A 27,040-nucleotide genomic window follows, 5' to 3' on the forward strand; every position below is an offset into this window, starting at 1 on the left:
AATGCAAATTATTCTTCATTTGTACTGTCATAAAACATAACTTAATAAAGGGAAAGAAAATTGGAGTTACTTTAGCTAATAAAAATTGTGAGCGGGGTGAGACAATACAGTACATTTCAAAATTCAGTGGAACCCGAAGTAATTTCCCTCATAGGATTGTATGTAAATACAATTAATCCGTTCCGGACCATACAAGCTGTATGTAAATACTATATATATTTTTTTAAAGATTTTTAAGCACAAAAATACTTAATTATACCATAGAATGCACAGTATAATAGTAAACTAAATGTTTACTTACTTCGTCTGTAATATTTACTTCTTCTGCTTGGGCTCTCTCGCTCGCTCACGCTCTCTCTCTCGCTCACGCTCTCTCTCTCTCTCTCACTCGCTCGCGCTCTCTCTCTCTCGCTCGCTCGCATTCTCGTGCTCTCTCGCTCGCTGCACAGGGAATACACACGGAGAGACTGAACACGTGCAGAAATCATCGGCGCATATGAACCGGAAAGGAAACTTGGTTGTTCGTCACCCGAGTGTGTCGTCGTGAACAGATGCAAAAGTTTGGCGAACTTTTTGGTCATAACCCGATTTGTACGTGGTCCAAGACGTTCGTGACCCGAGGTTCCATTGTATATGTGTCCTTGCAGTATAAGGGCAAACATTTCTCTAAACATCTAGAAACTGCATCTACAGTATGTGTGCTTCTCTGTTGAAAACTTCATTTCGTTCTACAAATTTGTTTCAAAAAAGTTTTATCTCATTAATACTAATAGTTATAATCCTAACCAGCATTTGTGAGCTTACAAACTACTATCTAACTAGTTTCAGTTTTAATGTTTTAACAATTTGCACACTTGGGATCATGCAGTGATATGTTGAAAAAGGTATACAAATATGTTAAAAACTATACATGCTAAGCTAAAAAAAAAGATTACTCACATCTGGTTCCCTTTTAGCTTTCACAGTGTTAGGACTTTTGTTTGGTCAGTGTTAAGACTGATAAATGAAATTAAATAATAAATAAAGGCAAATTTACACAAACACCGGAAAACAATTATTTATGCGCCTTGGAAAAAATATTTGTAAAAACTTTCTGCTAAACCCATTTTCACATTTTAGGACCTTCTAGTACTGTTGGAGAAGAGGAATTGAACTCTGATAACGCTATATGTCTCTGCAGACAATCTCCATTCACCAACACTCATTTATATTAAGATAGATTAGTGTAATGAATTAATCTAATACATAGGCATTACAATGAGAGTGGAAAAATGTACATGATACAGAAGAGAAAGCAACAGGTCCCGGAAGCTGAAAGAGAGAAGCAGCTCTACAACCATTTTCACATTTCTAGCCAAAAATATTGTTTTCTGTGGTCAGGAACATTTTTCCATATTTTTTCACCTGCATTTTTCCAAACATGAAAATTGGAATCTTGGCTCCTGCATGTAGACCTTGGGCTGATCTGGATGTTCTTGAATAAAATTAATTGACATTAGGGTCAATGATTGGTTTCAAAACCAAGTTTTTCATGCAGATTACAAATGAGTACTCCAAGTTTTACTGCAGTGTAATTCGTTCTTAAACCCTTCCATTAGATGTTTACATTTGTATTTCTTATATAATTCCCTCTTTTTATACTAAACAAAGTGTATTGGACAAAAGACAATATGCAAGCACTTGTTGACAGTTTTCAGCACAAATTAAAAAATGTCACCTACCAAGGAAGCTCCGTTTATACGTGAATATGAAAGCCAGTAACAAATTTCGTTTTATGTTTGCAATGCCAAATATGAAAATAATTTAGGAATATCATTCTGTGTTTCACTGTTATGTATGTATTACAGTACATATCCTTTCTTAAAATTTGGAATTGTGTACAAAGTTCATTTATATAATTAATAAGCAACTAGTGCATGGGAAGCTGTGTTAATATTTTAATGTTAATATTTACTCCTTTATTGATGCTGCTTTAATCCATGTAAACCAATCAAAAGAATATGGTACTAAGAAAAACAAGTAAAACAATTATTTGAAACATGTTAAAATATCAAGATTATAAGTTCGAACTCTGAAACACTGACTGAATAAACAAAATTGCTGCAGGATGATATGTATATTAGCTACTTGAACTGTGTTACAGTATATTTTCTTCCATTAGCACAAATGAATGTACCGTGTTTCAAAATGACTTTAAACATAGTCCATAGCACCTTACTTTTAAATGAATGCATTCAATAGTACAGCAAGTGGTCCTTAAAAATCCTTTTTAGGAGCATTCGCAAATAATGTGTGAAGTATCTATTGCAATAGACATGTCTGTCTGTCTGCATGAAAAAACATGGCCATGCAACTTCAACTTCACTATTTCAATTTTACCTTGACAGCAGTTAGACTAACATTTTGTATATTTTCCTTTTTATCACCTCTGATAGCCACTACTGATGACAATCAGACCCTCAGTACAAGTTAATGAAACACTAGGGGACTGCGTGTGTGAGTAGGAGCTCACTGCCACTGGCTGCTCATGCACATCCAGGATAGCAATCTTCTGTCGACTAGTCCAACTCAACATGCACAGAAACATCTGCATCACAAAGTTGTTTCTGCTTTATGAAGTCTTCCCAGTAGCTTGACCACACTCAGAAAAGTGTGAATCAGCGTTTCACACCTCCCAATGCTTTAAGTTTTAACAACTAAGTTAAATTAAGTTTCTAAACATAAAAGTATAAAATGCATGCAAGGAAACAAAAGGCTATCTAGATACAGTATGAATGAATAAACCCTGTGGCGTGTAAGCTGTTGCGCACAGAGCAATACCTATTTACTCCCTATTTACCTAACACTGAAACAACCTCACATCTCCATTATTTGCAGATTACAATGATCCACCATTTCACTGTCAGTATTATTTACTGCATTGACCAGATGTTTAAGTGACAGGAACAGTCCCAATTTCTGTCTATGCATCCCGATAAATAGCTGAAGAATATCAAAATGTCCTGGTTGCCCATTTAATAAAACACTGCTCCACCAAAACAAACATTGTCACAATATATTTAGAACTGCACATACAAAACTCCAAGGGTTCCTCCCGAACTCCACACAAACACCTCAACTTCTGACGAAATTGTGACAGGGAAATGTTGATTAAAAACTTGTGTTAAATTTGAACAGCCTTGTGAGGAGGACCAAGAATTAGACAAAAACTGAGAGTACTGACATTTATTTATTTCCACATCAACCACTGCGAAGAATCTTTTCAAAAGAAAGAAAAATTCTAACCACAGTCACGGTCACTGTGAGGCATTGCACGATAATATTGGAGTCCCAGTAGTGTTTCTTTACACCCTTTTGCTTAATAATGTATTGACTAAAAGTGCTCAGTGTTAGTGTGTTCATTTGTAAAAGTGTTTTTTTCATGCCCTGATCCCTCTTTGATAATGAGAAGTTAAAGCAGGCAATAAACAAATAAGGATCATCCTTATGCAAGGGCAAGGCCTGACTTGACCACTTAGATGAACTAGGAAGTATGTCAGCCAAATTTGGCTGGCAGTATTTTTTTAAAACAATACCAACTTGACTTATGAACAGTCAAACTCAATACAGCTCTCTGATTCCTGTTAACCCAATTATATTGTTCATGCATACTGTCTATGGCAGACAATGTTTTACATTCATATACAATGTTGTATAATTATTATTGTTGTAGTAGCCAGTAGACTAATGCATCTATTAATCATGTGGAGCCAAGTACTGTATCTACAGTATTACCACATGGTTGAAATTTAACTCTCTAGAAGCATCCTGTCCGGTCCACAGCTTTCTTGGCCCAAGTTATTTAAACGGGAACATGCAAATATCACGTGTCTCTAGCATTTCCAGAGACAGCACGTGATGGTGAAGAGCCCTGATGATTCACATGTGGGAAAAGGGATCACGAAGAGGCTCCCACATGTCAGCAGGAACACTACGAACAACATCTGGCAATGTTCTCAAGAATGTGTTTTTGTAAATAAAATATACTCAGCATTAAAACATTCATTATTGATTAATGTACTAAAACATTTATTACTAGTACATTTACTTGCCTAATATCTGCAGCAAACTGTTAGTTTTGTTTGGCATCATTTACCAAGAATTGTGAAATTCATTAAAACAAATATACCACTTTACTCCACGTAAAATGCATATCGACTGTCTAAAATAGCCAGGAAGAAACAGAGTCAACATAAAATACATATGTGAATGTAAATATATCTATCAGTGTATAAGGTCATATTGGGAGTGAGGTAAAAGAAAGGCATCATTTACAGCTTCACCTAGGGCAGCAAAAATGCTGGAGCAGACCCTTTGCATGAGCATACATGCGACACAAGTGTCAAAGGTTTGGGAAAATCTGGTCACCTTTTAATTTACCTTCAGAGTACCACATTTGCCTGATATCCACAATGGTCAGTCACTGTAATACATTTTGCCTTTCATTTTTGTTATTCCTTAACATTTGTAATGATTAATTGCCTTTGCAAGTCCCATTTCATGAAGATTACAATGGCCAGACATGCACAAGCAAAGAAGGAATTCATTATTGCAAATTGTCACTTTGTGTGAAAATGGTATATGCATATGTATGTATTTGTGTGTGTGAGTAAGTGAGAGTAGTCCCTGAAATGGAGTCCTATCCAGACCTGTTTTTAGCCTTTTGCCCAGTGCTGGTGAGACAGTCTTTCATGCTTTTGTTTTCAGTTGATTAGATTACCGTAATGCAGTCCTAATAGGACTACCTAAGAAAGATATCAATTGGTTGCAATTAGTGCTGTATGCAGCAGACAGAATCTTAACTAGAAAATTAAAACCTGAGCACATTTCATCAGTTTTAGCGTTGTTACATTGGTTACCCATGTCATTCAGAATTGACTTTAAATGCTGCTAATAGTTTATAAAGCCTTAAATAATCTTGTTCTGCCATATATTTTAGAATGCCTGCCCCCTACACTCCAAGTTGTAACCTTAGATCTTCTAATGGTGGTCTGCTTATAATTCCAAGAGCCAAGCTTAAAAGAAGTGGTGAGGCAACCATTTGTTGTTATGCACCTAAAATCTGGAATACTTTACCAACAGATATTTGCCAAGCTAGTACTGTGGAATACTTTGAAAAACTGCTAAAAGCCCATCATTTTAATTTGCCTTTTTCATAGCTACATTTTAGTTGCATTCCTAATAGACTATATGGGCACAGAATTATCATAGTCTCCAGAGATATGCAGTCTTTACTAATCTCTACTCTTTGATATTGTCTTTTCCGGTTCTTCTGTGGTGGCAATCGGCACCACCACCACCACCTGATCAAGGCATCATGCAGCCACCTTTGATGATAGACTGAAGGCGGGCGCACCAGCTATCCACAAGACCAACTTCAACAAATCCTATATCATGAACCCTAAAAACAAAGGGGAATGAATTATGAACATGTATGTTAGGCAGAATGGTGGTCTTTTTGCATTGGAACCCCTGCAGATTTTTTTTTTCTCCAGCCTAACTGGAGGTTTTTTTTTGTGTTTTTTCTGTGCTCCTGGCCATCTGACCTTATCACCGAACTCAAATATATGAGCATATAAGGACACTACCCTTCTACTTAATATTTATATGTTTTTAAGATTGTTTAGATTAATTTGTTTTTTCTTCTTCTTTAATATTATTATTGCCTTATCTTGTTGTTTTTCTTTTTTGTAACTTTCTCTTTGACATCTTGTAAAGCACTTTGAGTTACATTGCGCTATATAAATAAATGTTGCTGTTGTTGTTGTTTGACCCCTGCAAACCTGAAATTGATTGAGAAGGTTCTAGTGCCTGCACAGTCCTCAAATGCACCTGAATGTTGCACTATGCGTACATTTTCTAACTTGTTTCATATAGAGATTTACTATCACATGATTATCACAAGCATGCTAGCACATAGTAGAAATACCTTGAAAGTAATTCCCACCAAGATACAAGCAGCCACATATGTGTTACATATTAGAAAGCAGTGCTGAAGCCATTCTCAAAAGCTTAATTTCCCACAGATGATAGAGAACTACTAAAAGTTCTCCTGATCTGATCTATAAAACATAAATTTCCTGACACGGTAGCACCACGCTGTGAAAATCTCTACAGATCCCCCTCCTGTTTTTACTCTCATATAATCTAAATCAAAACCACCTGTATACGTCAACACCATGGGTGCTGCTTCTGCTTTAATTTCTGCTATTGCTTTTTACTTTCAAACAGATTCCGACGTCTTGCAGATCCAATGGTTTACAACTTTGTTTACCACTTTTTGTTCCTGACTGATGTTTTACCACAGCTCCATCATTTCAGGGCTTTTAGGACCTGGCAAATTGGCAAAGGATGCTGCATCCACCCATCCCACCATAAAGGCACATAAAATGAATGACAGAAAGTCAACCAAGTAAACAGAATAGAATTAAGGGTATGGGACACACTAACTTCAAAATATGTTGAAAAATATTTATTTTAATGTGACTTTATTTATCTTACTGAACAATATTTTTGTGATATATTCTGCTAAGATCTTATAAATTCATGTTATATTTATTTATTTTTGTTCTTTAGAGACTAGACTGCATATTCACCAGGCTCAACATCATCACTCTGTTTTGTCAATCCATAATTACTTTCACAAGAATAAACAGTTTTTAAGCAGCAATAATTTATTGAACCCATTAAGCTTTACACACCGCAATGAGCTTGAAGCCTCAAGTCATTATCCTCTAGTCACTAATGTGACTGATTTAGAGTTGTAGTAAATGTCACAGAAGAAAAGTAACTTTTCCTAAAGTTGCGAAAGTGCTCTCTCCCTCTCTCTCTCTTACTGGTGGAGCATACAATTGTTATAAAAAGGGATCAGAACTCAAAAGGCAAATTTTAACTGAGGGTGTTTTTAAGTACCAGATGGTAGTCAATTTAAAACCTGTTACGACAAGTACAAAGAAACGATATGTCAATTCAATAAATAACAACAAATTGTTCTCATACTTTTGGTTGTAAAATACCTATGACAGCCATTCAGAATAACTTTTATTCTGTCTTTGCTTCAAAAACCATCAGAGTATTCCCAGCACTCCAAACCAGCGGTAGCTATCATGGCAGCTTACTGGATGAGTAATGATGTCGATGTGATCAGACAACGGTAACCGTAGCAACTGTAACCTGCAATTCCTGTGTAGCCATTGTTAGATTTAATGTGGCAGGGGCCAAAGAGGCCAAGAGTAAAATGAAGAACAGAACTATGCTATCTGACATATCCAGTGCCCCACACTTTAATCATAGCTGGCAGAAATTAATTCAGAAGGAATTTTGTAAAGGCTCCCTATCCCGCCTTGTAGTTTAATCCTAAACATTAAGAGCTCTGAATCAAATGTTAAACCAAGATGAAGCTTCTGAATAAAGATATATATATGTTATATTTCTGACTTATATGTATTTTTATACAGAATAGATGTGCATAATCACACACATGTTGTTGAATTTTCATATGTCTTAACTTAAGCATTAGCCTCTTTACTAGAAAACTTTTGACAAATGAAGAACTTTGCATTTTGCTGGTATCTTGCCAAAACTGACGATGGGCTGATATGATCCACTGTCTCAATAAGAAAAAGCTGATCAACAAACTATAATCAATGAGCTGTGAGTCAACATGTTTAAATAGAAAGTCAAAGCTCATTTGGCTGACAATAGCATTAGCACTTTTTAGTCTATTAACCATTCATTTTTAATTTGGTTATTATTAGAAGATCACCAGAAACTGTGAATGGGCATCCAGAGTATTGTACATAACAGCATGTCAAAAATTGTGCCTGTGGTGAAAGATATCTAGCCATTAATGTAATGGTAATTACTGACATTTTTATACAAGTGTTTATTTTCGTTCACAAAAAACAACAGGTGAATTACTGTAAATAATAAAACACGTGCTCCATAGTTGAATGTTATACAGTATCCTATCTAATATGATTCTTATTCTTTTACACTTTTTTGTGATCTAACAATTCAGTTCAAATAAGATAAGAGTACTCTTTGTTTTCCTCTTGCCTATTTTTTCTTGTCAACAAGTGTATTTAATTTTATTATGCTGCCCCATAGTTTATACTGAGTGGGTATTATTTTACAGAGCACTGTTAATGAACTGGGAGAATTGCTGTGCTATGTAAGCTGGACTCTTGTTCCTGTAAACACAGCTGTAACCGGAGTAGTATTTCTGGGCAAGCATCTTCACCTACAGTAAACATTGAGCCAATCCAAAGACAAACTTGAGGAGATAGGAGAAATGATAGCTTGTTCAATAGACGTAGTCAGCCATGTCTAATCGCGTATTCCCCTATCATACTGCACTTTGGCCAGCAGAACAAAACCACCTACACAGCCCTCTAGTATTTCTTTCGCAACACTACATTAAAAGGCATGGATAGCTCAAAGCCTTTTCAAATTTACATTGTTTCTGTTAAATTTCAAAAACACTAAAATGCCAGTTATGAAAAGTATTATCATTTTCCAAGTGCAAATATTTTAATTTTGCATGGACTTTATCAGGATATTAACTAATACAGTGAAATGATTAGGTTTCCTGAATGGAGAATGGCAACTATAAATAAAAACTAATTAATGGATCTCAGATCACATAGTGAAATAGACATTTTCAATATTCAGCCAACTAATGTTCCAACTATATTTATTTTTTGATTTATAAAAATAGCTTATTTTTCTTATTGCTTTGGACAAATTTCAGAAAGCACATGGCTTTGTTTAACTCCTGATGTTCATTGCAAAACAATACATATAGTGGCATAAGGTCCTGTACTAAAGTGGTCAACTCCTTGCCAATGGAAAAAACTTTCCAAATAAAAATAATCTAGTGCTTTAGTTATGTTTATGTCTTTTGATAAAAATAATGTGCATAGATAGATAGATAGATAGATAGATAGATAGATAGATAGATAGATAGATAGATAGATAGATAGATAGATAGATAGATAGATAGATAGATAGATAGATAGAAAAAAGGTCCTTTATCCATAGGAAGAGATGCCTTAATAGTTCAATAGTGCAAATGAAGTGATTAATTACTGCATCTCAAGAAGACATTAAATCATCTAGGCTTGACAATTGCTGTCTGTATCATACACCTTCACTTAATTCAATGCGCTCATGATGTCTAATTCCCTAAAACCTTATATATGTGTTCAGAAACCCCCTCTGCACTTGACAACAGTCCTTTCAAATTAAATTAAAGTAAATATGATCTAAAATCCATTACTCTGGTTGCCCCTTTCCATATTTTTATCCCTGCTTACATCTGTTCCTGTTCACATCATATTACATGAACATAAAATTAATGTACTCCAGCATGTATTATAGAAATGCATATTTAAAAAAAATGTCAATATTACATTATCGTAGTAGAACAATGGAGAAGACGTCTAGTCCTCTAACCATATAAAACCTCCATTGCAGATTTATACCTATGTTTTAATACTGGATAGTTTTCCTTTGTTATTTCTGATTTTGCTTCTCCATATTATGGTGCAATTAAGTGTTTCTTTTACCACTACTTGAAATATTACCTGGCTGGAACAAACATAAGTGTAACTGTATTATATAACTCTTTTCACAAATTGTGTTTCCTATTGCAATTAAAACAAATGTTGCTTTATCTCAAGGACTATTTGTGAATATGACTTAGAAAATATTTTCACTTGGTATTTTAAAATAATAACTTTTCAGCCTTGGCAACATAACATTTTCAAAAAGGATACTAAGCTATGCTAGTTAACAAAAAATGTCAAATTAAGAATTTAACTTTAAAGCACTCTAACCTAATTTCCAAACTGTATTCTATATACGGTTTTGTCTGTCCCATAGCAGAAAATGTGTTATTAGTCATTTTAAATTTTACTTTACTTGCAAATGACTAAAGCAGCTGTAAAAATTACTTGTACAGCAGTATTTCTAATACATTAAATAGAAGAAATAATTATAATTAATTGTTCTTTTAAATGTCTTCGGGGAAGATTTATATTTAAAACCTTTGAAACAGGGTTTTATTGTTTAACAGTTTAACATTACATTATTTGAGTAAAGTACCAAATGAAACTACATACCGTACTTCTGCTGGAAGAAAATTTGCTATATATATTGGCCTGATGCACTTTCCATTCAGACAAATTCACTTAAAAGGAAAGTCAATGAAAAGAGAATACTTAACAAATAAAGCCTTTTCCATCCAATGATGCATCTTTGCTTCAAATACATTTGTGTTTCAACCAGGAAACATTTTAAAGGCTTGTTATTCTTTTACTTTACACATTACCACTTACAGAACTCTACATCTTTTTTCAAATAAACTAAACAAGGACCATTTCAAAGCACAGCATATAACACATGCACAGATGTTTTAGAATGTTCCAACTTTAAATACAACAGTTAACTGCACACCCTGTACCTTATATATATATAAAGCATATGTCATAAGGCCTCTGTATTCTATTTATTTCCATTTAAGACATGACTACACCTCAGAAAAATGTAAAATCTAGGACACGCAGCAGCTATGAATCCAACATTCCTTTACAATCTTTTTATTGTATTCCAAAAGCTTCCTGGAGCCTGAGTAATGAATGCTTCAAACTCATACACTTTTACTCTTTACACCTTAACCAACATCTTTGAAGATCCCTGGGGTTATTTCAGAATAGGTAAATTCTAGATTTTGATTTACAGCTTTTAAAAATAGCAAACAGCAAATTACAACTATCCAGCAATGTTACAAAATCATATACTCCACCCTTATCCAAAGGCTCAGGAACATGGATAAACCTTTGAAACACCTGTAAAAATAGTTTCCATAGCCTATGGGCCATGATAGTAACTGGCATTTTAACTTCAGAACACGCACCCTGAAGTTTATACTGTATATTATTCTCATTGCATAAAAGCTGCACACATTTTTAGCACAATGGAATGGGAATGAAAGGGGAATACTCACAGTCTGTATAACTTTGTTGTCCCCAGGAAAAGAAGTTCTGGGAATACTTGTAGACTATTCCTGTTCAAACGTCTAAAGACAAAATAAAAATAATAAAGTGACAACATGACCAAACATAATGTAGCACCTTAAAACCTGATTTATTTGTGGCTATTGTACTTTTCCTGTTTTAATAAATGGTACCATTCAGATGTACTATATTGTAAAGTTATATAAAATCACTTTGAATTGAATTCATTATTTGAATTTCATCATTATGTTAAAAGTGAAATTGACAGATTTCTCAGGTACAACTTAAAACATAGGTTACACTGCAAAGTATATGTCAAATTGTATTTAGAAATATCTAGAAATAATAATAAAAATTTTGATTTCTCAAGACTACCAAGGGTTAAATTTTTGCAGTAGAACGTGAACAAATTCTTTAGAACAGTTACTGTCACTTTAACATTTAGAAACATCAGTTCAAACTAAACTTCTTATTTAAGTGAAAGTAAAAAGCCGGCATCTAGCAAACACTGTGACAAAGGATGAGTACAAAACAGATGTGGGAAAAACAAACAGCAACTCTGCTCAGAATTCTTAAAAAGGTCTCTAGAGAGCAAATATCCCTTCCTTCTTTAATTTACTTTAAGAGCCATAAAATGTTCACAATAACATCTAACATTTCATCCAGATTCAAATTTAAAGCACAGATGTATTGGTAGTAAACTATTAAAAACATAAAAATGTTGTCTTTATTTAGAGGAAAATGGTTTAGAATGGAAAGTGATTGCATGCTGTCGATAATGACAAAACCTAATGCTATCAACAGTCAAATAACTGCTTACATAAGATATGCTTTTCTTTAATATCTCATGTCATCCAGAAATTGATACAAACATGAAAACAGATGACGTTATAATAAAACAGACAGTTGTACATAAAAGAAAAGTTAAAGTTCAACAGTGTTTTATTATTTTAAATAGATGTCTGCTATCCAAAGAAAAACTGGTATTCTTTGTATAACTGATAGTAGAAACTGAATTAAGTACATCAGTTTTTATAATAGCTGATAAAAAATGTGAGTAAAAAATTCTTACTAAAAACATAACCCATCATAGCAAAATTACTAAGATTAACCTGCATATTCATAAACTACAAATATATAGACACCATGCGCAAACCAAAAACTGTTAAGTCTGTAAGAAATACAAAGCACATGCAGGTGTGCACTCAAAAATATCCTATCAAAAGCACATTCAAAACTAATTAAAAAAGTACTGTAAACGATATGAATAAAATAAAATGAAAAACCTTAGTTAATATTGTAGTAAGTTCAGAGTGTTGCAGATGAATGTGATTTTAAAGTTGTTCCCCTTTGAAGCATAGATACCACAATATACAATGCTTATGCATATAACAATAAAAAAGTTTGACTTTATGAAACAGAAAGCACTACTGACTGTTTGCCAGTTACTTCAAAGCTTTCTAATATATACAACCTCTGGGTATGATGATTATGATTTGCAAGATTACAGTTATAAACAATCCACTTTCATGGCAGCATAGTTGCAGTATAAAGGTAAAACATTTTGTTCCGACCAGCTAAATATTCCAACAGTCAAAGATAATTTATTTCACACACCCATCCATTTTCAAATGCACTTAATTCAAGTACCAGGCGGTGAAAAGAAAGAAAAATTCTGACCATAGTGACTGTGAGGCATTATGCAGGCATATTGTCTTTGGTATAAATGAGCCCCAGTAGTGTTTCTTGACACACTTCTGCTGAATAATTTGTTGGCTGGAAGCACTCCATGCTAGTGTGTCAGAGAGAGGATTTGCAGAATTTTTAATAATGGCCCTCAGTTTTCTTTTAATTCTCCCCTTTGCTACTACCACCAGGGGTTCCAGAGTACGTCCCATAAATGAGCCTGCGCTTTTAATTTGCTTTTTGATTTGGTGGGTCATGTTATCAACCCAGAAAACCACAGTGTAGAAAATTCCAGTGGCCATCACAGAGTTATAGAAGATGTGAAGAATGTCACTTCCCACATTAAATGAATGCAATCTCTTAAGGAAAAAGAGCCTGCTCTGTCCCTTCTTATACAGAATAGTTCTTCTGAGTTCCGAAAGCTTTCCAACTTGTCGTTGACGTGGACACCCAAATACTAGTAGGAGTGCACCACCTCTACATCCACTCCCTGAATTGTGACCAGACATAGAGGCTCTTTGGTGTGGTGAAAGTCAATAACCAGTTCTTTGGTTTTGCTGATGTTAAGCTTCAGACCATTCTCTTTGCATCAAGAAACTAATTTCTCCTCCTAAATCCTACACTCTGTCTCATTCCACTTATCAATACACCCAGCAAGTGCAGAATAATCAAAGAATTTCTGCAAGTGACATGACCTGGTGTTATATTTATGGTCAGAGGTATACAGAGTGAAAAGAAATGGAGAAAGAACTGCTCCTTGTGATGCTCAAGTGTTGCTCATATCTGTAACAGAAAAACAGCTCTTGAGTCTCACAAAACTGCCCAAACGTAGGGCACCACAGGAACAACCCTCTGTATACTGTATGTCTGAACTTACCCTTATTAGGGATGGCTGGACAGTAATGAAGGCACTGGAGGAATATTAAAAAAATGCAATCCTCACAGTGCTGGCAGATTTGTCCAGGTGAGAGTAAGATTTGTGGAGTAGACATACAATTGCATCCTCCACTCATATGTTTGTCTGATAGGCAAACTACAGTGGATCAAAGTGGTCTACCACAACAGGACTCATATAATCCAGGACCAGTCTCTCAAAAGTCTTCATGATTTGAGATATAAGTGCCACTGGTCTGTAGTCATTAGGTGAAGTTGCACCTGACTTATTTGGAACAGGAACAATGCAGGATGTTTTCCAAAGAAGTGGCACTTTCTGAAGCATTAGGTACAGACTGACCTTAAGAAATTGAAAGCTGGTCCCGCAGCTTTTCCTGTGTGTAGCTTCCTCAGTTTTTTTCCTTACTTGGCCTTTATTTATGGAGAACCCATACTGATGTACAGAGCTGGGCTCATCACTAGCCATTCCAGCAGACATGGCAGAAGTTGTTAATGTAGTATGAATGGTAGTTACATAATATCTACAAAAACCTCCCAACAACGCAATCTGTTTTATATTTGATTCTAACTCTAAAATTGTTAAATTTGGTTAATATTTCCTTTAACGTTTTTATTACAAAAACCTGCTTTGATACTGTCATTGCACTAATGAAAAATGGCACTCTGATACTAAAATATAGCAAGTTTCAAAGAAATATTAATAAAAAACAATCATTCATGAAAGATATTAAGAAAATGCAAGTGTCCATATACAAACTCCTTTTTGAATATATTAAAAAATCATTCATTTTAATGACCATGTGTCATTCTAATTTTGCTTGATTATGAGCTCTAAAATAGCTCGTTGTCCCATCCATCTATTTTCTACACTGCTTGTGCAATTCAAAGTCTCACAGGACCTCAGCCTATCTCAAGAGCATTAGATGCAAGGGCGGGGCACCAGTCCATAACAGGGTACACTCAAATACATATCCGTTCTCATTCACAACATTCCAATTTAGAACGCCCAATCAATCTTACCCGTACATCTTTGGGCTCTGGAAGGAAAATGTAACATTGATATTTTAGAAAAAAAAATAGGCACATAGAAGCTCTTACAAGTCACAATTGATTGGGCCCAGGATTCAGACAGTCTCCTGGAGTTTTTAAGCACCAGAATGATTTATTATGAGTTTACAAGATAGTTGCTCATGGATGAAGCAATTGCCGTGGCTCACACAAGCTCAAAAATTGAAGGATGCAAATGATATATCCAAAAAAAACCTCAGATATAAAGATTATACATTTTATATGTTTTGAATTTATAAGATATACACTACTATTTGCCAAATCTGGTCCTAAGATTCACAACGGGAGCTGCTTTTCATTGTACAAAATGTTATAATTATTAAAAGATGCACCACCTTTTAATTTACTAACTGATACCTTTATAAAGCCTGGTTAGTCTATTTTTCACTTTAAAATAAGAAATTAGTTACAGCACCAATATTTAGGTGTAGAGATTCCTGGAACACCTTCCAAACCTGCTTAATCCAATAAGGGTCATGAAGGGTCAGAGCATATTTCAACAATATCAAGCTCAAGGCAGTAAGCAGACCTGAAGATGATGTCGGTCCATTACAGAGCACATTCAGGCATGTACTCTCACACTCACAGAGGGACAATTTTGAACCTGTTAATCTGCCTAGTCCATACATATTTGGTGATCTGAGAAGAAAATTGGGAGTTCACTGAGGAAAACCTCACTTAGATACTAGGGAGACAGCTCAAACTTTATATGGACAACAACTGAATAAGATTTAAACCCAGCATTCTAGATCCACGACAAAGTAGTGTTAATGAAAATAACTTCTGTTGAAAATACAAAAATGAATTTATTCAAAAACTGGTGCAAAATTGTATCTTAATAAAATATTTTAAATTTTGTAAGTTTACCATGTTGCAATGTAAATAAAATATTGATAGTTCAGAATTTTATAATTTATATTATATTAATGTAAGAAAATTATTTTTATGTCATTATTTCAGAGACAATTTTTTATATTAAATTAATTTGAAAAATTAAAAAAATTGTCAACCTGCAAGTGTTACTTGGACAATTATCTGTATGATAAATTTTCATTTTATTTCTACATTTTAGTAGTTACTTCATTTCCCAATGTTTACTAAATTCCTCGGCATCTCTGGTTTTCTGAAGTGTCTCACTGAAGTTTTTAGATTTGAACATGACTAATTACTTATTCTTTTAAAAGTATTTCAGATATGGTTTCATATTTGCATTGCAATGTGTGTATGGGATTAAAGTAAAGTAACTTTACCAAACAGGAAAAACAAATTAAAGAACTCCAAAAGGTCACAAAACAGAACTTGGCATAGTAATTAGTTCTGTTAGAATCATGTTCTACTCTTGGCTTTCAGTTACAGGCTGCACTGCACTCTAAAAAGGTGAACAATGCAGGATTAGCTTCTGTGGCAGAGTCTTGATTAAAAGTGAAAACCATGTTATTTTCCTCTGGGCTGTATCCACAGAATAGTTTATACCTGACAGAAGCAGACATGCCAACCAATCTGGCCTTCTTCTCCAAAGGAAGTTTATAATTTATTTATTTTTCTACATGACACACGCATCAAAAAGAAAAGTTTTATGTTTCAAGTTTTAAAAGTAACACTGTATTTAGTAAGCCATTCCAAATCAATCTGTGAGCGCAACCAGCTTCTGATAAATTTCAATTGTTATTATAATAAAGCCTGTCTCCTACCATATTCATTTACAACACTGATTAAATGCAAAAGGTTCCAGATTTCTAAATTGAAGTTAATATGCTTATGGAAGCTTTGAGCTGCTATAAAGAATAATGAGATGGTGCATTATTTTTGGTAGAATTTAATTTATATGCATCAGAATTAGATACTTTTATACTATTAGGAAAGAGAAAGCTGTCTTTCAAACCTCTTTAATCATTTAATTACTTCTTGCTACAAAATGGCTTCATGTTGTGATTTGGATTTTCTTCCCCACTTTGGGATAAAAGGATTTCACTGTAACTTGCTGTTTGACACTGCAGTGTAACAAAAAGGAACTACTTGTAAGGCTCATTTGGAAATAACTGGATATACATAATTATAATGAATTATTTATTGTAAAGCAAAGAATTACATCAACATTATTTTTCTTTTGTGTACTTAAGAGAAACATACTACATTGTATTAAAATAAAAATATGCAAACATACAGAACTCACATATGAAGACATTCTAATATAATGAATAATGTATTTATATATAGCTGAGTTAACACTATTTTAAGTAAAATTTGAGAGCCTCAAAGAATTAACACAAGAAAGGACAGTGTTAAGCTTAACTCAAGTTTCCCAAGAAATTATTCTAGAATTCTTTGCTCCCAGGAGATGAATTGGCTGTCATACAACAATGTCTCTACATTAAATGAACTTGACAATTGCAAACAAAAAGCATTTTCAAAGCCTATGTGCAAAAAATATGAAATATTTGCTCTTGGCCAACAGCTGTAGTATCTAAAAAGGCCCCTTTATGGAAATCACACTACTTTGGTGAAATTAAACATTTAATATAATAAAAAGTACTAGTTGCACCATTGGCAAAACATGAGCAGTGAGTCTCTAGCATGTGTTAATACTGACTTTAGGCACACCAATTATATTATTTTTGACAATACCAGAACATATGTTACAATATCAACACAACATTAAAATCAAAAATTTTCATATAATATTCAAATCCCAGAAAGTCACACCATACATAGCACCAATTTTATTACTTCCTCACAGTCAGAAAAAAGTTCATGTACTTAAATATATGGTAAACATTTTATGGCTCTAATAATGCTTGCTTCTTCTTACAATAAAAAGAAATTGCATGGTTACGATTAAGAAATATGAATAATGTATTTTAAAAACCCAAATATTCCACATCTTCTAAATAAATGTCAAAGTCATACATTATTCAATGTACTAATAAGACATCATTTAATTTAAATATGTGCTTATTTTAGTTATGCTTTTTATCATTAAGAAATAATACTGGCAGTACTGTTACTGGATGTTACCCTCATTACAGTGATTTATTTTAAACTTTGACAAAAAAAAACTTGCAAAAACAAGATCTGGGATGAAGGAAAAACTGTACTAACGTTTGGCTCAAACCAACTGTACAAAAAATTATTATAAACAATAATTCCAGGATATATGTAATTTTGAAATTTCATAGAAGTACAAGAAAAGAAAAGGGGAAATATACTGCTAACCTTATTTGCTATATATGGGAAATGGCTATAGAGAGAACAGATGTTTTATTAGTGTTGGTGAGTTAAAAGTTAAAAGGTAATATCAAATAATGAACATTATAGCAGAAGATGCACATTGTGTGAAGAAAGGATATAATTTGTATTAGTAATGATGAATGAAAGGTGATGACAGTATAGTAGTACATTGTATTAATAACATTTGTAAAACTATGTATGATGAAAATGATCAGACACATTGCAGTCCACCCCAGCAGATGTACTGTAGTATTAATCACCACAGAAGTGGCCAAAGTAGAACAAAAACAAAGTAAATGGCTAACACCTGTTTTCAATGTTGGTAGCATTTATATTTTCCCATTCATTTAATTATATCTGAAAGAACTTAAGTTGGAAGTTACAGTATATATACAAGTATACTTACAATCTCTCTAGTTCTTTCAGATCCTGGAATGCTCCTCTCTCAATAATGCTGATTTTGTTTTCCATAAGTTGCCTACAGAAAGAAGAAATTGGGTTGACGTAATCTGAAGGAGAACTAAGTTAACACCTCTACTGCAAAGTCAAATCTGCCAAACACTCTTCACTTGAATGAATTTGTCATTGATCGCCATAGTCTTCAATTAAGCAACTGATTTACCAAACAAGGGGCTGCTGTTACTTGATACCCTGTTGGGGCACAGGTTCAAGGATGAGGAAAAAAGCAGCCATTTCACCTTGGCAAGTAAAGAAAATCTTTAAAACCTGCTCCACTACTTTGTTTTACTGTTCATATGGGGATAATGTTACAATAGAGCACAGCCTCCCTACACCAGAGGTGTATCTAACTGGGTGCATTTCCTAAACTATTACGATAAAAAAATCATACTTTTCTGTGTGTATTTTAACAGAACAAGAAAGCATTCTCACAACTAAATGGGATGTTGATACATTATTTACATTTAACATTTACCTTAAAAATATTAATGCTCAATTACAAACCTGCAAAATGCACATTGGCATGATGGGAATATGGCAATGCCACATTTGCTACATTTCATCCAAGTTTTCAATCCATCAAATCTAATTACAATATTTTATTTTATGGTGGAATACAACTATTATAAAATGCATATAGTAAGTTTTGTGAATTAAAAGAGGCATAGAAAGTGCTGAGGTGTTGTTATTCAAATAATTAAACAACCAATGTTTAATGTGAAATAAAGACTATAAGGTTAAATAGACCTGATTTACTAGAGTAAATAATCACAAACCTCAACCACAAAAATATAAAAATTAGAAATACAGTGTATATGCAACTGCTGTTCTGATGCACATAAATTAAATGATTTTAAATGAATGTTGAGTAAACTAATACTTTAATACCAAATGAAGCTTACTCAGTAATTCATATTTTCTAGCTATATTATCAATATGCCACTATCTGACATTAAAAAATATACACTGAATATTTAGTTGTAAATTACTGCAAAAATGAAATTGAACTTATAAGTATGCCATAATCATTCATTATTTCTAAAAAAAATCTCATAAACCGAAATAGCATTTGAATTCCGCTAAAGCAAAAGTTTTGAAAGTAGTTTTAATAGCTGTAGCTTGTAAATTATCAACACATATTGGAAAGTGTGGGGAAAAAAGAAAACAAACATCTAATAATAGATGCCAAAGGTAAAATTAATATTCAGTAAATGAGTGCACAATAGTGTTACATTTATAAAAAAAAATATGTTGGGTTTATAGGAACATTTTAAAATGTAAACAGTATGCACATCACTGACAGTGTTCATGCCAGAGACAAGATAAGACTAAATATCACAGCAGCAAATGACTGCAAAGCAGGGCATACTAAGGTTAATATAAATACTGAAACTTTATGTGTAATTTTATCTAACCAACATCAGACATACTACAACAAAAGCATGAAACAGTCAACAACAATGATTTTCCTACCTAAAAAATTAGAAATAAACAATGTTATTTGCTTACAAATGAAGCTGCTCTGCTTTGCAGCTCCTATCCAAGAGGATGGTTTAATATACACTATGCAATGTCCAATGTGAATTTCCCCTTGGGATTAATAAAGTATCTATCTATCTATCTATCTATCTATCTATCTATCTATCTATCTATCTATCTATCTATCTATCTATCTATCTATCTATCTATCTATCTATCTATCTATCTATCTATCTACTTCATTAATGCAATGAAATTTACTAAAATGCTGCTTGCTTGTATGGCTCACTGTTTTAGTATCAATCTACATGCAGAATTTTGAATTCATCTGAAAAGAGTTTTTATTTTACTGCTTTTAAAGTGTTTTATACTGAGTAACAAAGTCAGATAACTAAATATTAAAAAATGGACAGCACCGCTTGCTAAAGATGCCTGTAAACTGTGATGCCTTCAAAGTACTGTACAAATTAGATGGAAAGCCAGAATGAACTATTACATTGCTCAGTGAAGAGTGCTTTACAAAAATGAACTGAATCAAATGGAATTGAATTTACTTCCTTTTCTATTTCAATGTCCTAAGGAGCCAGAGTCTGTTCCAGCAGCACTGAGTGCCATGCAAGAATCAACATGATGCCAGATGCAAGAATATATTTTCTATACATTTGTGCTAGTGTTAGCTATTAAAATGTTCACTACATTTATGTTGTGTTGGCATTATACTGTAAATCAGCCAACTCTGGCAAGAAAGTGACTGTTTTATGGCTTTATTATTTAGTAAGAAAAATGACACAAGTGAATAAATAAAACAAAAAATACATAAACATTGGACACTTACAAAACACGGAGGTGCCTCAAGCCAGCAAAATCAGTTTTTGTGATTCTAGTGAGATTATTTGCATTCAAATCCCTTGAAAACAAGAAAAAATAAAAATTGACAATGTATTATTTGCAAAACACCCAATAAAAATAACACATTTAATTTAAAAATGTTTTACAGGTAACACTGTATTTCCTAAAAAGAGATGAAAATATCTTTCTATACTTAAACATGTCATTTTTCATTACCATAATCTGTTGGTATGGGCAGGATCTTCTACCAACAAGAACATAAAGTTAATTTCATCAGCATATAACTTTTACATTTTTTTACTTGGCTGATGCCTTTATCCAAAGCAACTTACAACATTTCAAATACAATTGTTTACATTTCTTTATCCAGTTGGAGCACAGGCAGGTGAAGTGACTTGCTCAGTGTCGCATTGTGTCAGTGGCAGAATGAGAACCCACAACCTCACGGTTTAAGGTCCAATGCCTTAACCACTGCACCCACACTACCTTAAAACATGCCAACCTACTGTTGTATCATAACACTGCAACTATATTAAAATTTTTATAACCTCTTATTTATTTCAATGGAGCACGTTACAGAACAGCAACTGAAACTGCCTGGTTATACAGACCAGTAAAGGGAAATCACATTGATCAACTACAATATAAAAGAACATGAAACACTCTATATACTATAGGATTTAACAATTTAATCACAGATGAAAGAAAGAAAGAAAGAAAGAAAGAAAGAAAGAAAGAAAGAAAGAAAGAAAGAAAGAAAGAAAGAAAGAAAGAAAGAAAGAAATATTCTAAATCCGTCTGCAGATTCTTAGGTTCTTCAACATTTTTTCTGAAGCTCTAGCCGTAGTACATGAAAAGTAGCTATTAAAATGTTATATTCTTGACACCTTTTTGACTTGAAAGAGTTTATAATATTGTGTAAAAATAATGAACCCATAAGCGTAAATAAGAGGTTATTTTCAAAACGAATTGAGAAAACGTGTACCCTGTACCGTATGCATTTAATTTGTCTATATACGTAAAGCACTGACATCAACGAAAACAAAAGACCCTTTTAAGGGATGGGGTGTACTAGTCCTCCCGACAAAGAAGTTTCAATGCGAATTCAAATGTTGGGGACTCTTTGGGGGTGAAATTATGAAAATGAAGAAGTGGCAATGCACACGATGTGTCACGTCGCTCGCTCCAAGTTAAATCAGAACCCTGGTGTCTGTAAACACAAGCTGCGCAGCCGCATGCCTCATTGAGCGCGTCCCTGTCGCGGCAGACAGCCTGTCTCTCAGCCTTCTTGAGCGGATCACTCAAGCAACACCGGCTACCTTCTTCATTTGTTGGCGTCGGACGGAGGGGGTGGGGCTGCAGTTGTAGATAGGTGCCGCAAATAAACTGAATCGTGAGTGAGATAAAGGTGAACAGCACTGGGATCTCTACCCTCAGTCCAATTCCTAACAGACAGACGTTACCATTGTGCAAGGGGGGGACTGAACGGAGGAAAAAAAAACAGAATGCTGGAGGAGAAATAGGGTGGATGGCACACTTTCAAGTAGGTGTCTAAAAATGACTCCAAATCTTAATTGTCTACATGCCAACACGAATAATTAAAAGCAATTTTAGCACACGGGAGAGAGTTGGACAGAAAACTATGAGCTCTATGGAGATTTTCAGGAAAACTTGGACGCGTCAGTTTATTGAATCTATTTTAAAACTAGTTTTAAAATATAACATCAATAATAGCGTATTACATAACCAGATATAGCATCTATCAAATTTAGGATTCGAAATGCCACGTCGAAAACTGTTGACAAGTACAGGTCAGCTGGGCAGATATTTGTAGGGAAAAAATAGTCATGGAAATGAAGTTGTGCGCGGTCTTAACACGTTACTTTTTGACTAATGTAGCATACAAATGCTGACTCCAATCATCTGACTATATTCAATTTTCCAGGTAACTAAATGTTGTCGTTACTTAACTTCTGAAACATTAAATGTCAAGACACTAAGCTGTGGATAAAGGAAGCAGCAAGGCCCTGTCGAAACACTCTTAAAAACCATATAGTAATGTTGCTCAGTAGCTGTACTAAAGAAATAAATGCAATATTCATTATCAGTCAAAAATATATCAACACGCCAGCTGACATCCAAATAGAAAACACCCACTTAATAACGCAAAACAACCTTATATTTAGCTGAAGGGAACATAAATCATTTGCAATATTAACTTTTCCTGTCTTCGAATGAAACGCAAATGGCGAAAACAATTATTTGTGACATTAAACAAAACAATTGTCTAAAAACTAGCAGACCATCACAACCCCTTACACAAACAACCTATAAAATTATATTTTCCTTTCTGTGTCCCACCATTCATAAGTTTAAGTGTTAATTTCATAAAGGTAACCTTTTTTGCTTTTTTGATCCAAGACAGATACATCTGAACTCACATTAAATTGTCAATTCAATCTTGGGGCACGAGCACAATAACAGATACAGTACATGACAGCAGCAATTAATTTTAAAACCAACAGAAAGTTAATACTATCTTAACTTAAAACAAACCTTCACCTCGTCTCAATAAACTTAGCAACATTCGTGAAGGGGTTGAGAGAAACATTAATAAAAAGAGCAAATTACTAAACAAATGGACCACCCAGATAGGTTGTGGTCCTTATCAAAAACTTCAAGGATGTCACTGTTTTCATATCCATGACACAGACAGATTCCCAAAGCTACCATGCTAAATGAAATTGCGGCTTTAAGGCGTTAGAGATTTCTTAACAGATCCAAAACTTCCGACGTCACACACAAAAAATCAAACCTGTGATTTAAAGGAACATCTTTGCCTAATTTTTGTAAATGTATTTCTCCGACAAACACTTGCGTGTTTGGTAAATGTGACAGGAACAACAAAAATGCCGATGTAGAAAGATTCCGCCTCCTGTGCCACCTGATAGCTGTCATACGAGATGTGACAATACAAGATGTCACATGCTGCGATATCAATAATCGTAATTTATCAGCACGGATGTGAGCGGATGACATTCTCACTTTCACATCTACTCGTTCACATAAGTACAGCTTTGATGTCTAAAAACGCACACAGAGTACATACAGTAGTTGTCATTATCCCCTAAAATGACCTTTGAGGTTCAACAAAGGTGATGCATGTTTCTGCTAAGCACTGAAAGGGTTCACTTAATTGCTTTATGGTGTACCTTCATGATAACACCAGTCTTCATTCAGAATAAATTTCAAACTTTGATCAGCTATAGAATAATTATTTAACCTTAGCATGTAGGCCCTACCGTTGTCCACTTTGTTACTTGTGGAAATCATACTTCCGCGGCACTTGAACTCTATTGTAATATTCAGCAAGTGTGCGCAACAGATATTTTAATGGTTGCGGTTTTTTTCATTGGAAAGTTATAAAAGTTCACAAAGAAGGGCAAATCTTAAAGGTTCCTGGCTAACACGACCCTCCGGCCCCAAAGTCAGCACACAATCCCCCTCCCCGTGGGTTTGTCATGCATTGTCAGATTGCTCACGGGAGCCTGCGCTGTTTGCTGTGCATACTGCCAGATTTGACATGGTTGATAAAGCAACTGGGGTACGGGGTGGATAATAAAAACACCCTCGCCTCGCCGAGCGTTTGTCCCCTTGCTATGCTTTAGGGGGCATTCGGCAATTGGTCTGAATCCTGTCTTTCAGGTGTTCCACTCTCGGCATGTGTGTAAACACGCGTAGGTGCGTTTAAATTCATATATAAACACAGTAATGCAAGAAGCTAAGACCTCCTGGAGAACTGACAACAGGCGTGTCGGCAGCACAATGAACGGAAAAAGTCCACGCTTAAGCTAGGAAGGTATTAAAGATTTGAACAGCACACGGTTTAGCTGGGTATATCTCATTGTGTACATTAACAGGTTTCTGACGCTGAACTGGCTCGTTTATATATTTATTTTCTTATTCAGTATACTCACAGTCTCTCTGTATTCCTAGGGATGTTTCGCGGCACAGTGCGAAGTCCTTGCCCGTGGCAGTCGACGGTAGTCCCGGAGCAGGAGCATTGGGCCGGGCAGGGCTGCCCCTCCGCAGTTCCAGTGGCGAGTAGCAACCCCAGCGCAAGGTACCAGCTCCGCAGTGCACACATCTTAGCCAGCAGCCAAAGACCTGGCTACACTCTGCAGAGAGCTCTAACAACACTGCGGCAAAAGCCCCCACAAGTAATGCTTGAAACAAATTTTGGATTTGCCAGAAATATTAGAAACGCTGAGTGATCTCGATTAATAAACGTAGACAGAGGAGTGGAGACACCTCGAATAATCCAAACCACTTCTATGCAGCGATCGCCGAAATTGAAGTCCAATCCTCTGGTTGATTTGATTTCAGTGCCTTCATCGATCGGTTCTCCTGTTGCCAAACCAATCAAGTCACTTTGTTAAAAACAATTATAAATAAAAATGAAATTTGAAAAAGTTGGTAAAACAGAATTGAAGTGCAGTTTCTCTGCTTTGACTCCTTTAGTTACCGGTGCTCAAATCAAAGTGAGCCTTCTGTTACCGCTGTTGTTAAAGTGACTTGAGGAGGCGGTGGCGGGTATGAAGCAAATATAATTCAAAAGGCGGATATTCGAGTGGGTAATGCAGACTGGTATTGATTTTCCTTCCTGCATTCATCAACTTGTCACTACTGGTCAAACCTTTATGAGGGAGCTCTCAACAATACGCAAGAGGAACGGCTGTCGGTGCAAATGTGAAAATTGCGAGATCCGCACATGTCCAGCCAAGGCAGAAAAGAAATTGCAAGTCCCCGTTCTTGTTTGTCTTCTTCCCCCTACGTCCACTTCAAATGCGCATCAGACAAGATGATCCCTCTTCCCCTTTCCGATCTTTTTATTTTTATTTTGCCTTCCAGATCTTACCACTTCCAAGTATTTTTTACAGTCCGGTTGTGGGTGAACATTAGCGGTTGAACAATGATGAAGCGCCACCTTTATGGACGAGCGCACAAGCACATACACCTTTTGATCCCAAACTTGCTCCTTACCCGTGAGGAAAAGACGCAATAATCCGATCCAAACCAGTGCTCCCTTTTTCTTTCTTTCTTTCCACCACGATGTGTAACTGCAATCAACTTAAAAACACAGGTGAACCAATCCACCTATTCAGTTTCATTTCTTGGAATGAATATTGTTTGTGTTTGTATTTTCCCACATATACACAGGCTTTACTGATTTAATACTGCAGACGTATGTGGCAAAAATACATTTTCATCTTCCTTAAAAGATGGGCTTATTTATCCGCTCCAGTGATTTATTCCCAAAATGCCTCGGAAGTAGATATATCCTTTTCCTCACATGCTGTGACTAAAGCCGAAGAGCAACACGCATCCAAGGCGCTCCGAAACTAATCAAACCCGAGAGAGACATGTACAAGGTTTAATGTTTTATACGGCTACAAACCCCGCCTGTGATCCCACCCAAAAGACCCGTTTCTAGCCCAACCTACTTATTTCTCACTCTGCTGTTGGGTAGCGACTTTTTCAGTTATTTCAATGCGCAGGGCAGCGAGAAAGGTGAATTTAAAACTAATAAAGATGAATGAACTCTAATGAATGGTATGTGAATCAGCAACCCCCGCCCCCTCCAACTCCCACCACCGCCGGGGGCACAAAGTTAAAAGGGGTTTTTCTTTCGTGTGGACGCGCTTTGATAGCTTTACCACCTTCTGAGAAAAACCGGCCAGTGGCAGAAGTAAAGCGGTTTGTCACGGCTGAGCACTTTAAATACTGGGAGTTCATTTTTACTAAGCAGGGAAGAGAAAACTGTCCTCCAGCCATGTTCAAAATATTAATGCCATCCATCCATTCTTCCGTACATCTTCATAAGTGTGTTATCCTGTTTACAAAAATTCATTGTTGCTTTACATTAGATTAGAATAGCACGTTATTAACCAATATATATAGTAATATAACTAGTAGCAAAAAGTAATTGCTTAAACTAATAAGAACGCAAAATGAATTACACTTTAATTATGCCTAATGTAGCAGCGATTTAGGAAAATAAAAGCGAACATACACCTGCTTTTTTACCAATTACACATACCAAAAATGAATAACTTTGTTGTCATCTCTATTTTAGTTCATAAAGATAAATACATTACATTTGCTTTTAATTACTCTATCATTTATACTTCACAAAAAAGAAGAGCTCTACCTAGCCATGCCAGAACAATAAAATAAAACTATAGAATAATTCTGATTCTAGGCACGGGCTGAAACAGGGCAGGTTTTAGCCTTTGCCCACAACTCTCTACTTGCAAGCA

The 27,040-nt window shown here is 34.9% G+C and overlaps 1 protein-coding gene across 7 annotated transcripts in view; it reads right to left on the bottom strand.

The window, feature by feature from the left end:
• The window catches only part of slit2 (slit homolog 2 (Drosophila)), a 269,197-nt gene extending 243,029 nt beyond the window's left edge, over positions 1-26,168 (bottom strand). For 2 of the 7 annotated variants that reach the window (XM_051928682.1, XM_051928683.1), the window contains exons 1-4: positions 24,698-26,151; positions 20,707-20,778; positions 18,340-18,411; positions 11,048-11,119 (exon numbers count right to left, since the gene is read on the bottom strand). In XM_051928682.1, coding sequence (XP_051784642.1) covers positions 11,048-11,119; positions 18,340-18,411; positions 20,707-20,778; positions 24,698-24,867 — 386 coding nt within the window. In that variant the 5' untranslated portion in view covers positions 24,868-26,151. Of the gene's footprint in view, positions 1-11,047; positions 11,120-18,339; positions 18,412-20,706; positions 20,779-24,697 lie in introns of all 7 variants that reach the window. The other 5 variants (XM_051928679.1, XM_051928680.1, XM_051928681.1 and 2 more) reach the window with 5 other exon arrangements.
• Between the last annotated feature and the right edge of the window lie 872 nt (positions 26,169-27,040).

Source organism: Erpetoichthys calabaricus, chromosome 5, assembly GCF_900747795.2.
Source record: "Erpetoichthys calabaricus chromosome 5, fErpCal1.3, whole genome shotgun sequence".
NCBI lineage: Eukaryota > Metazoa > Chordata > Cladistia > Polypteriformes > Polypteridae > Erpetoichthys > Erpetoichthys calabaricus.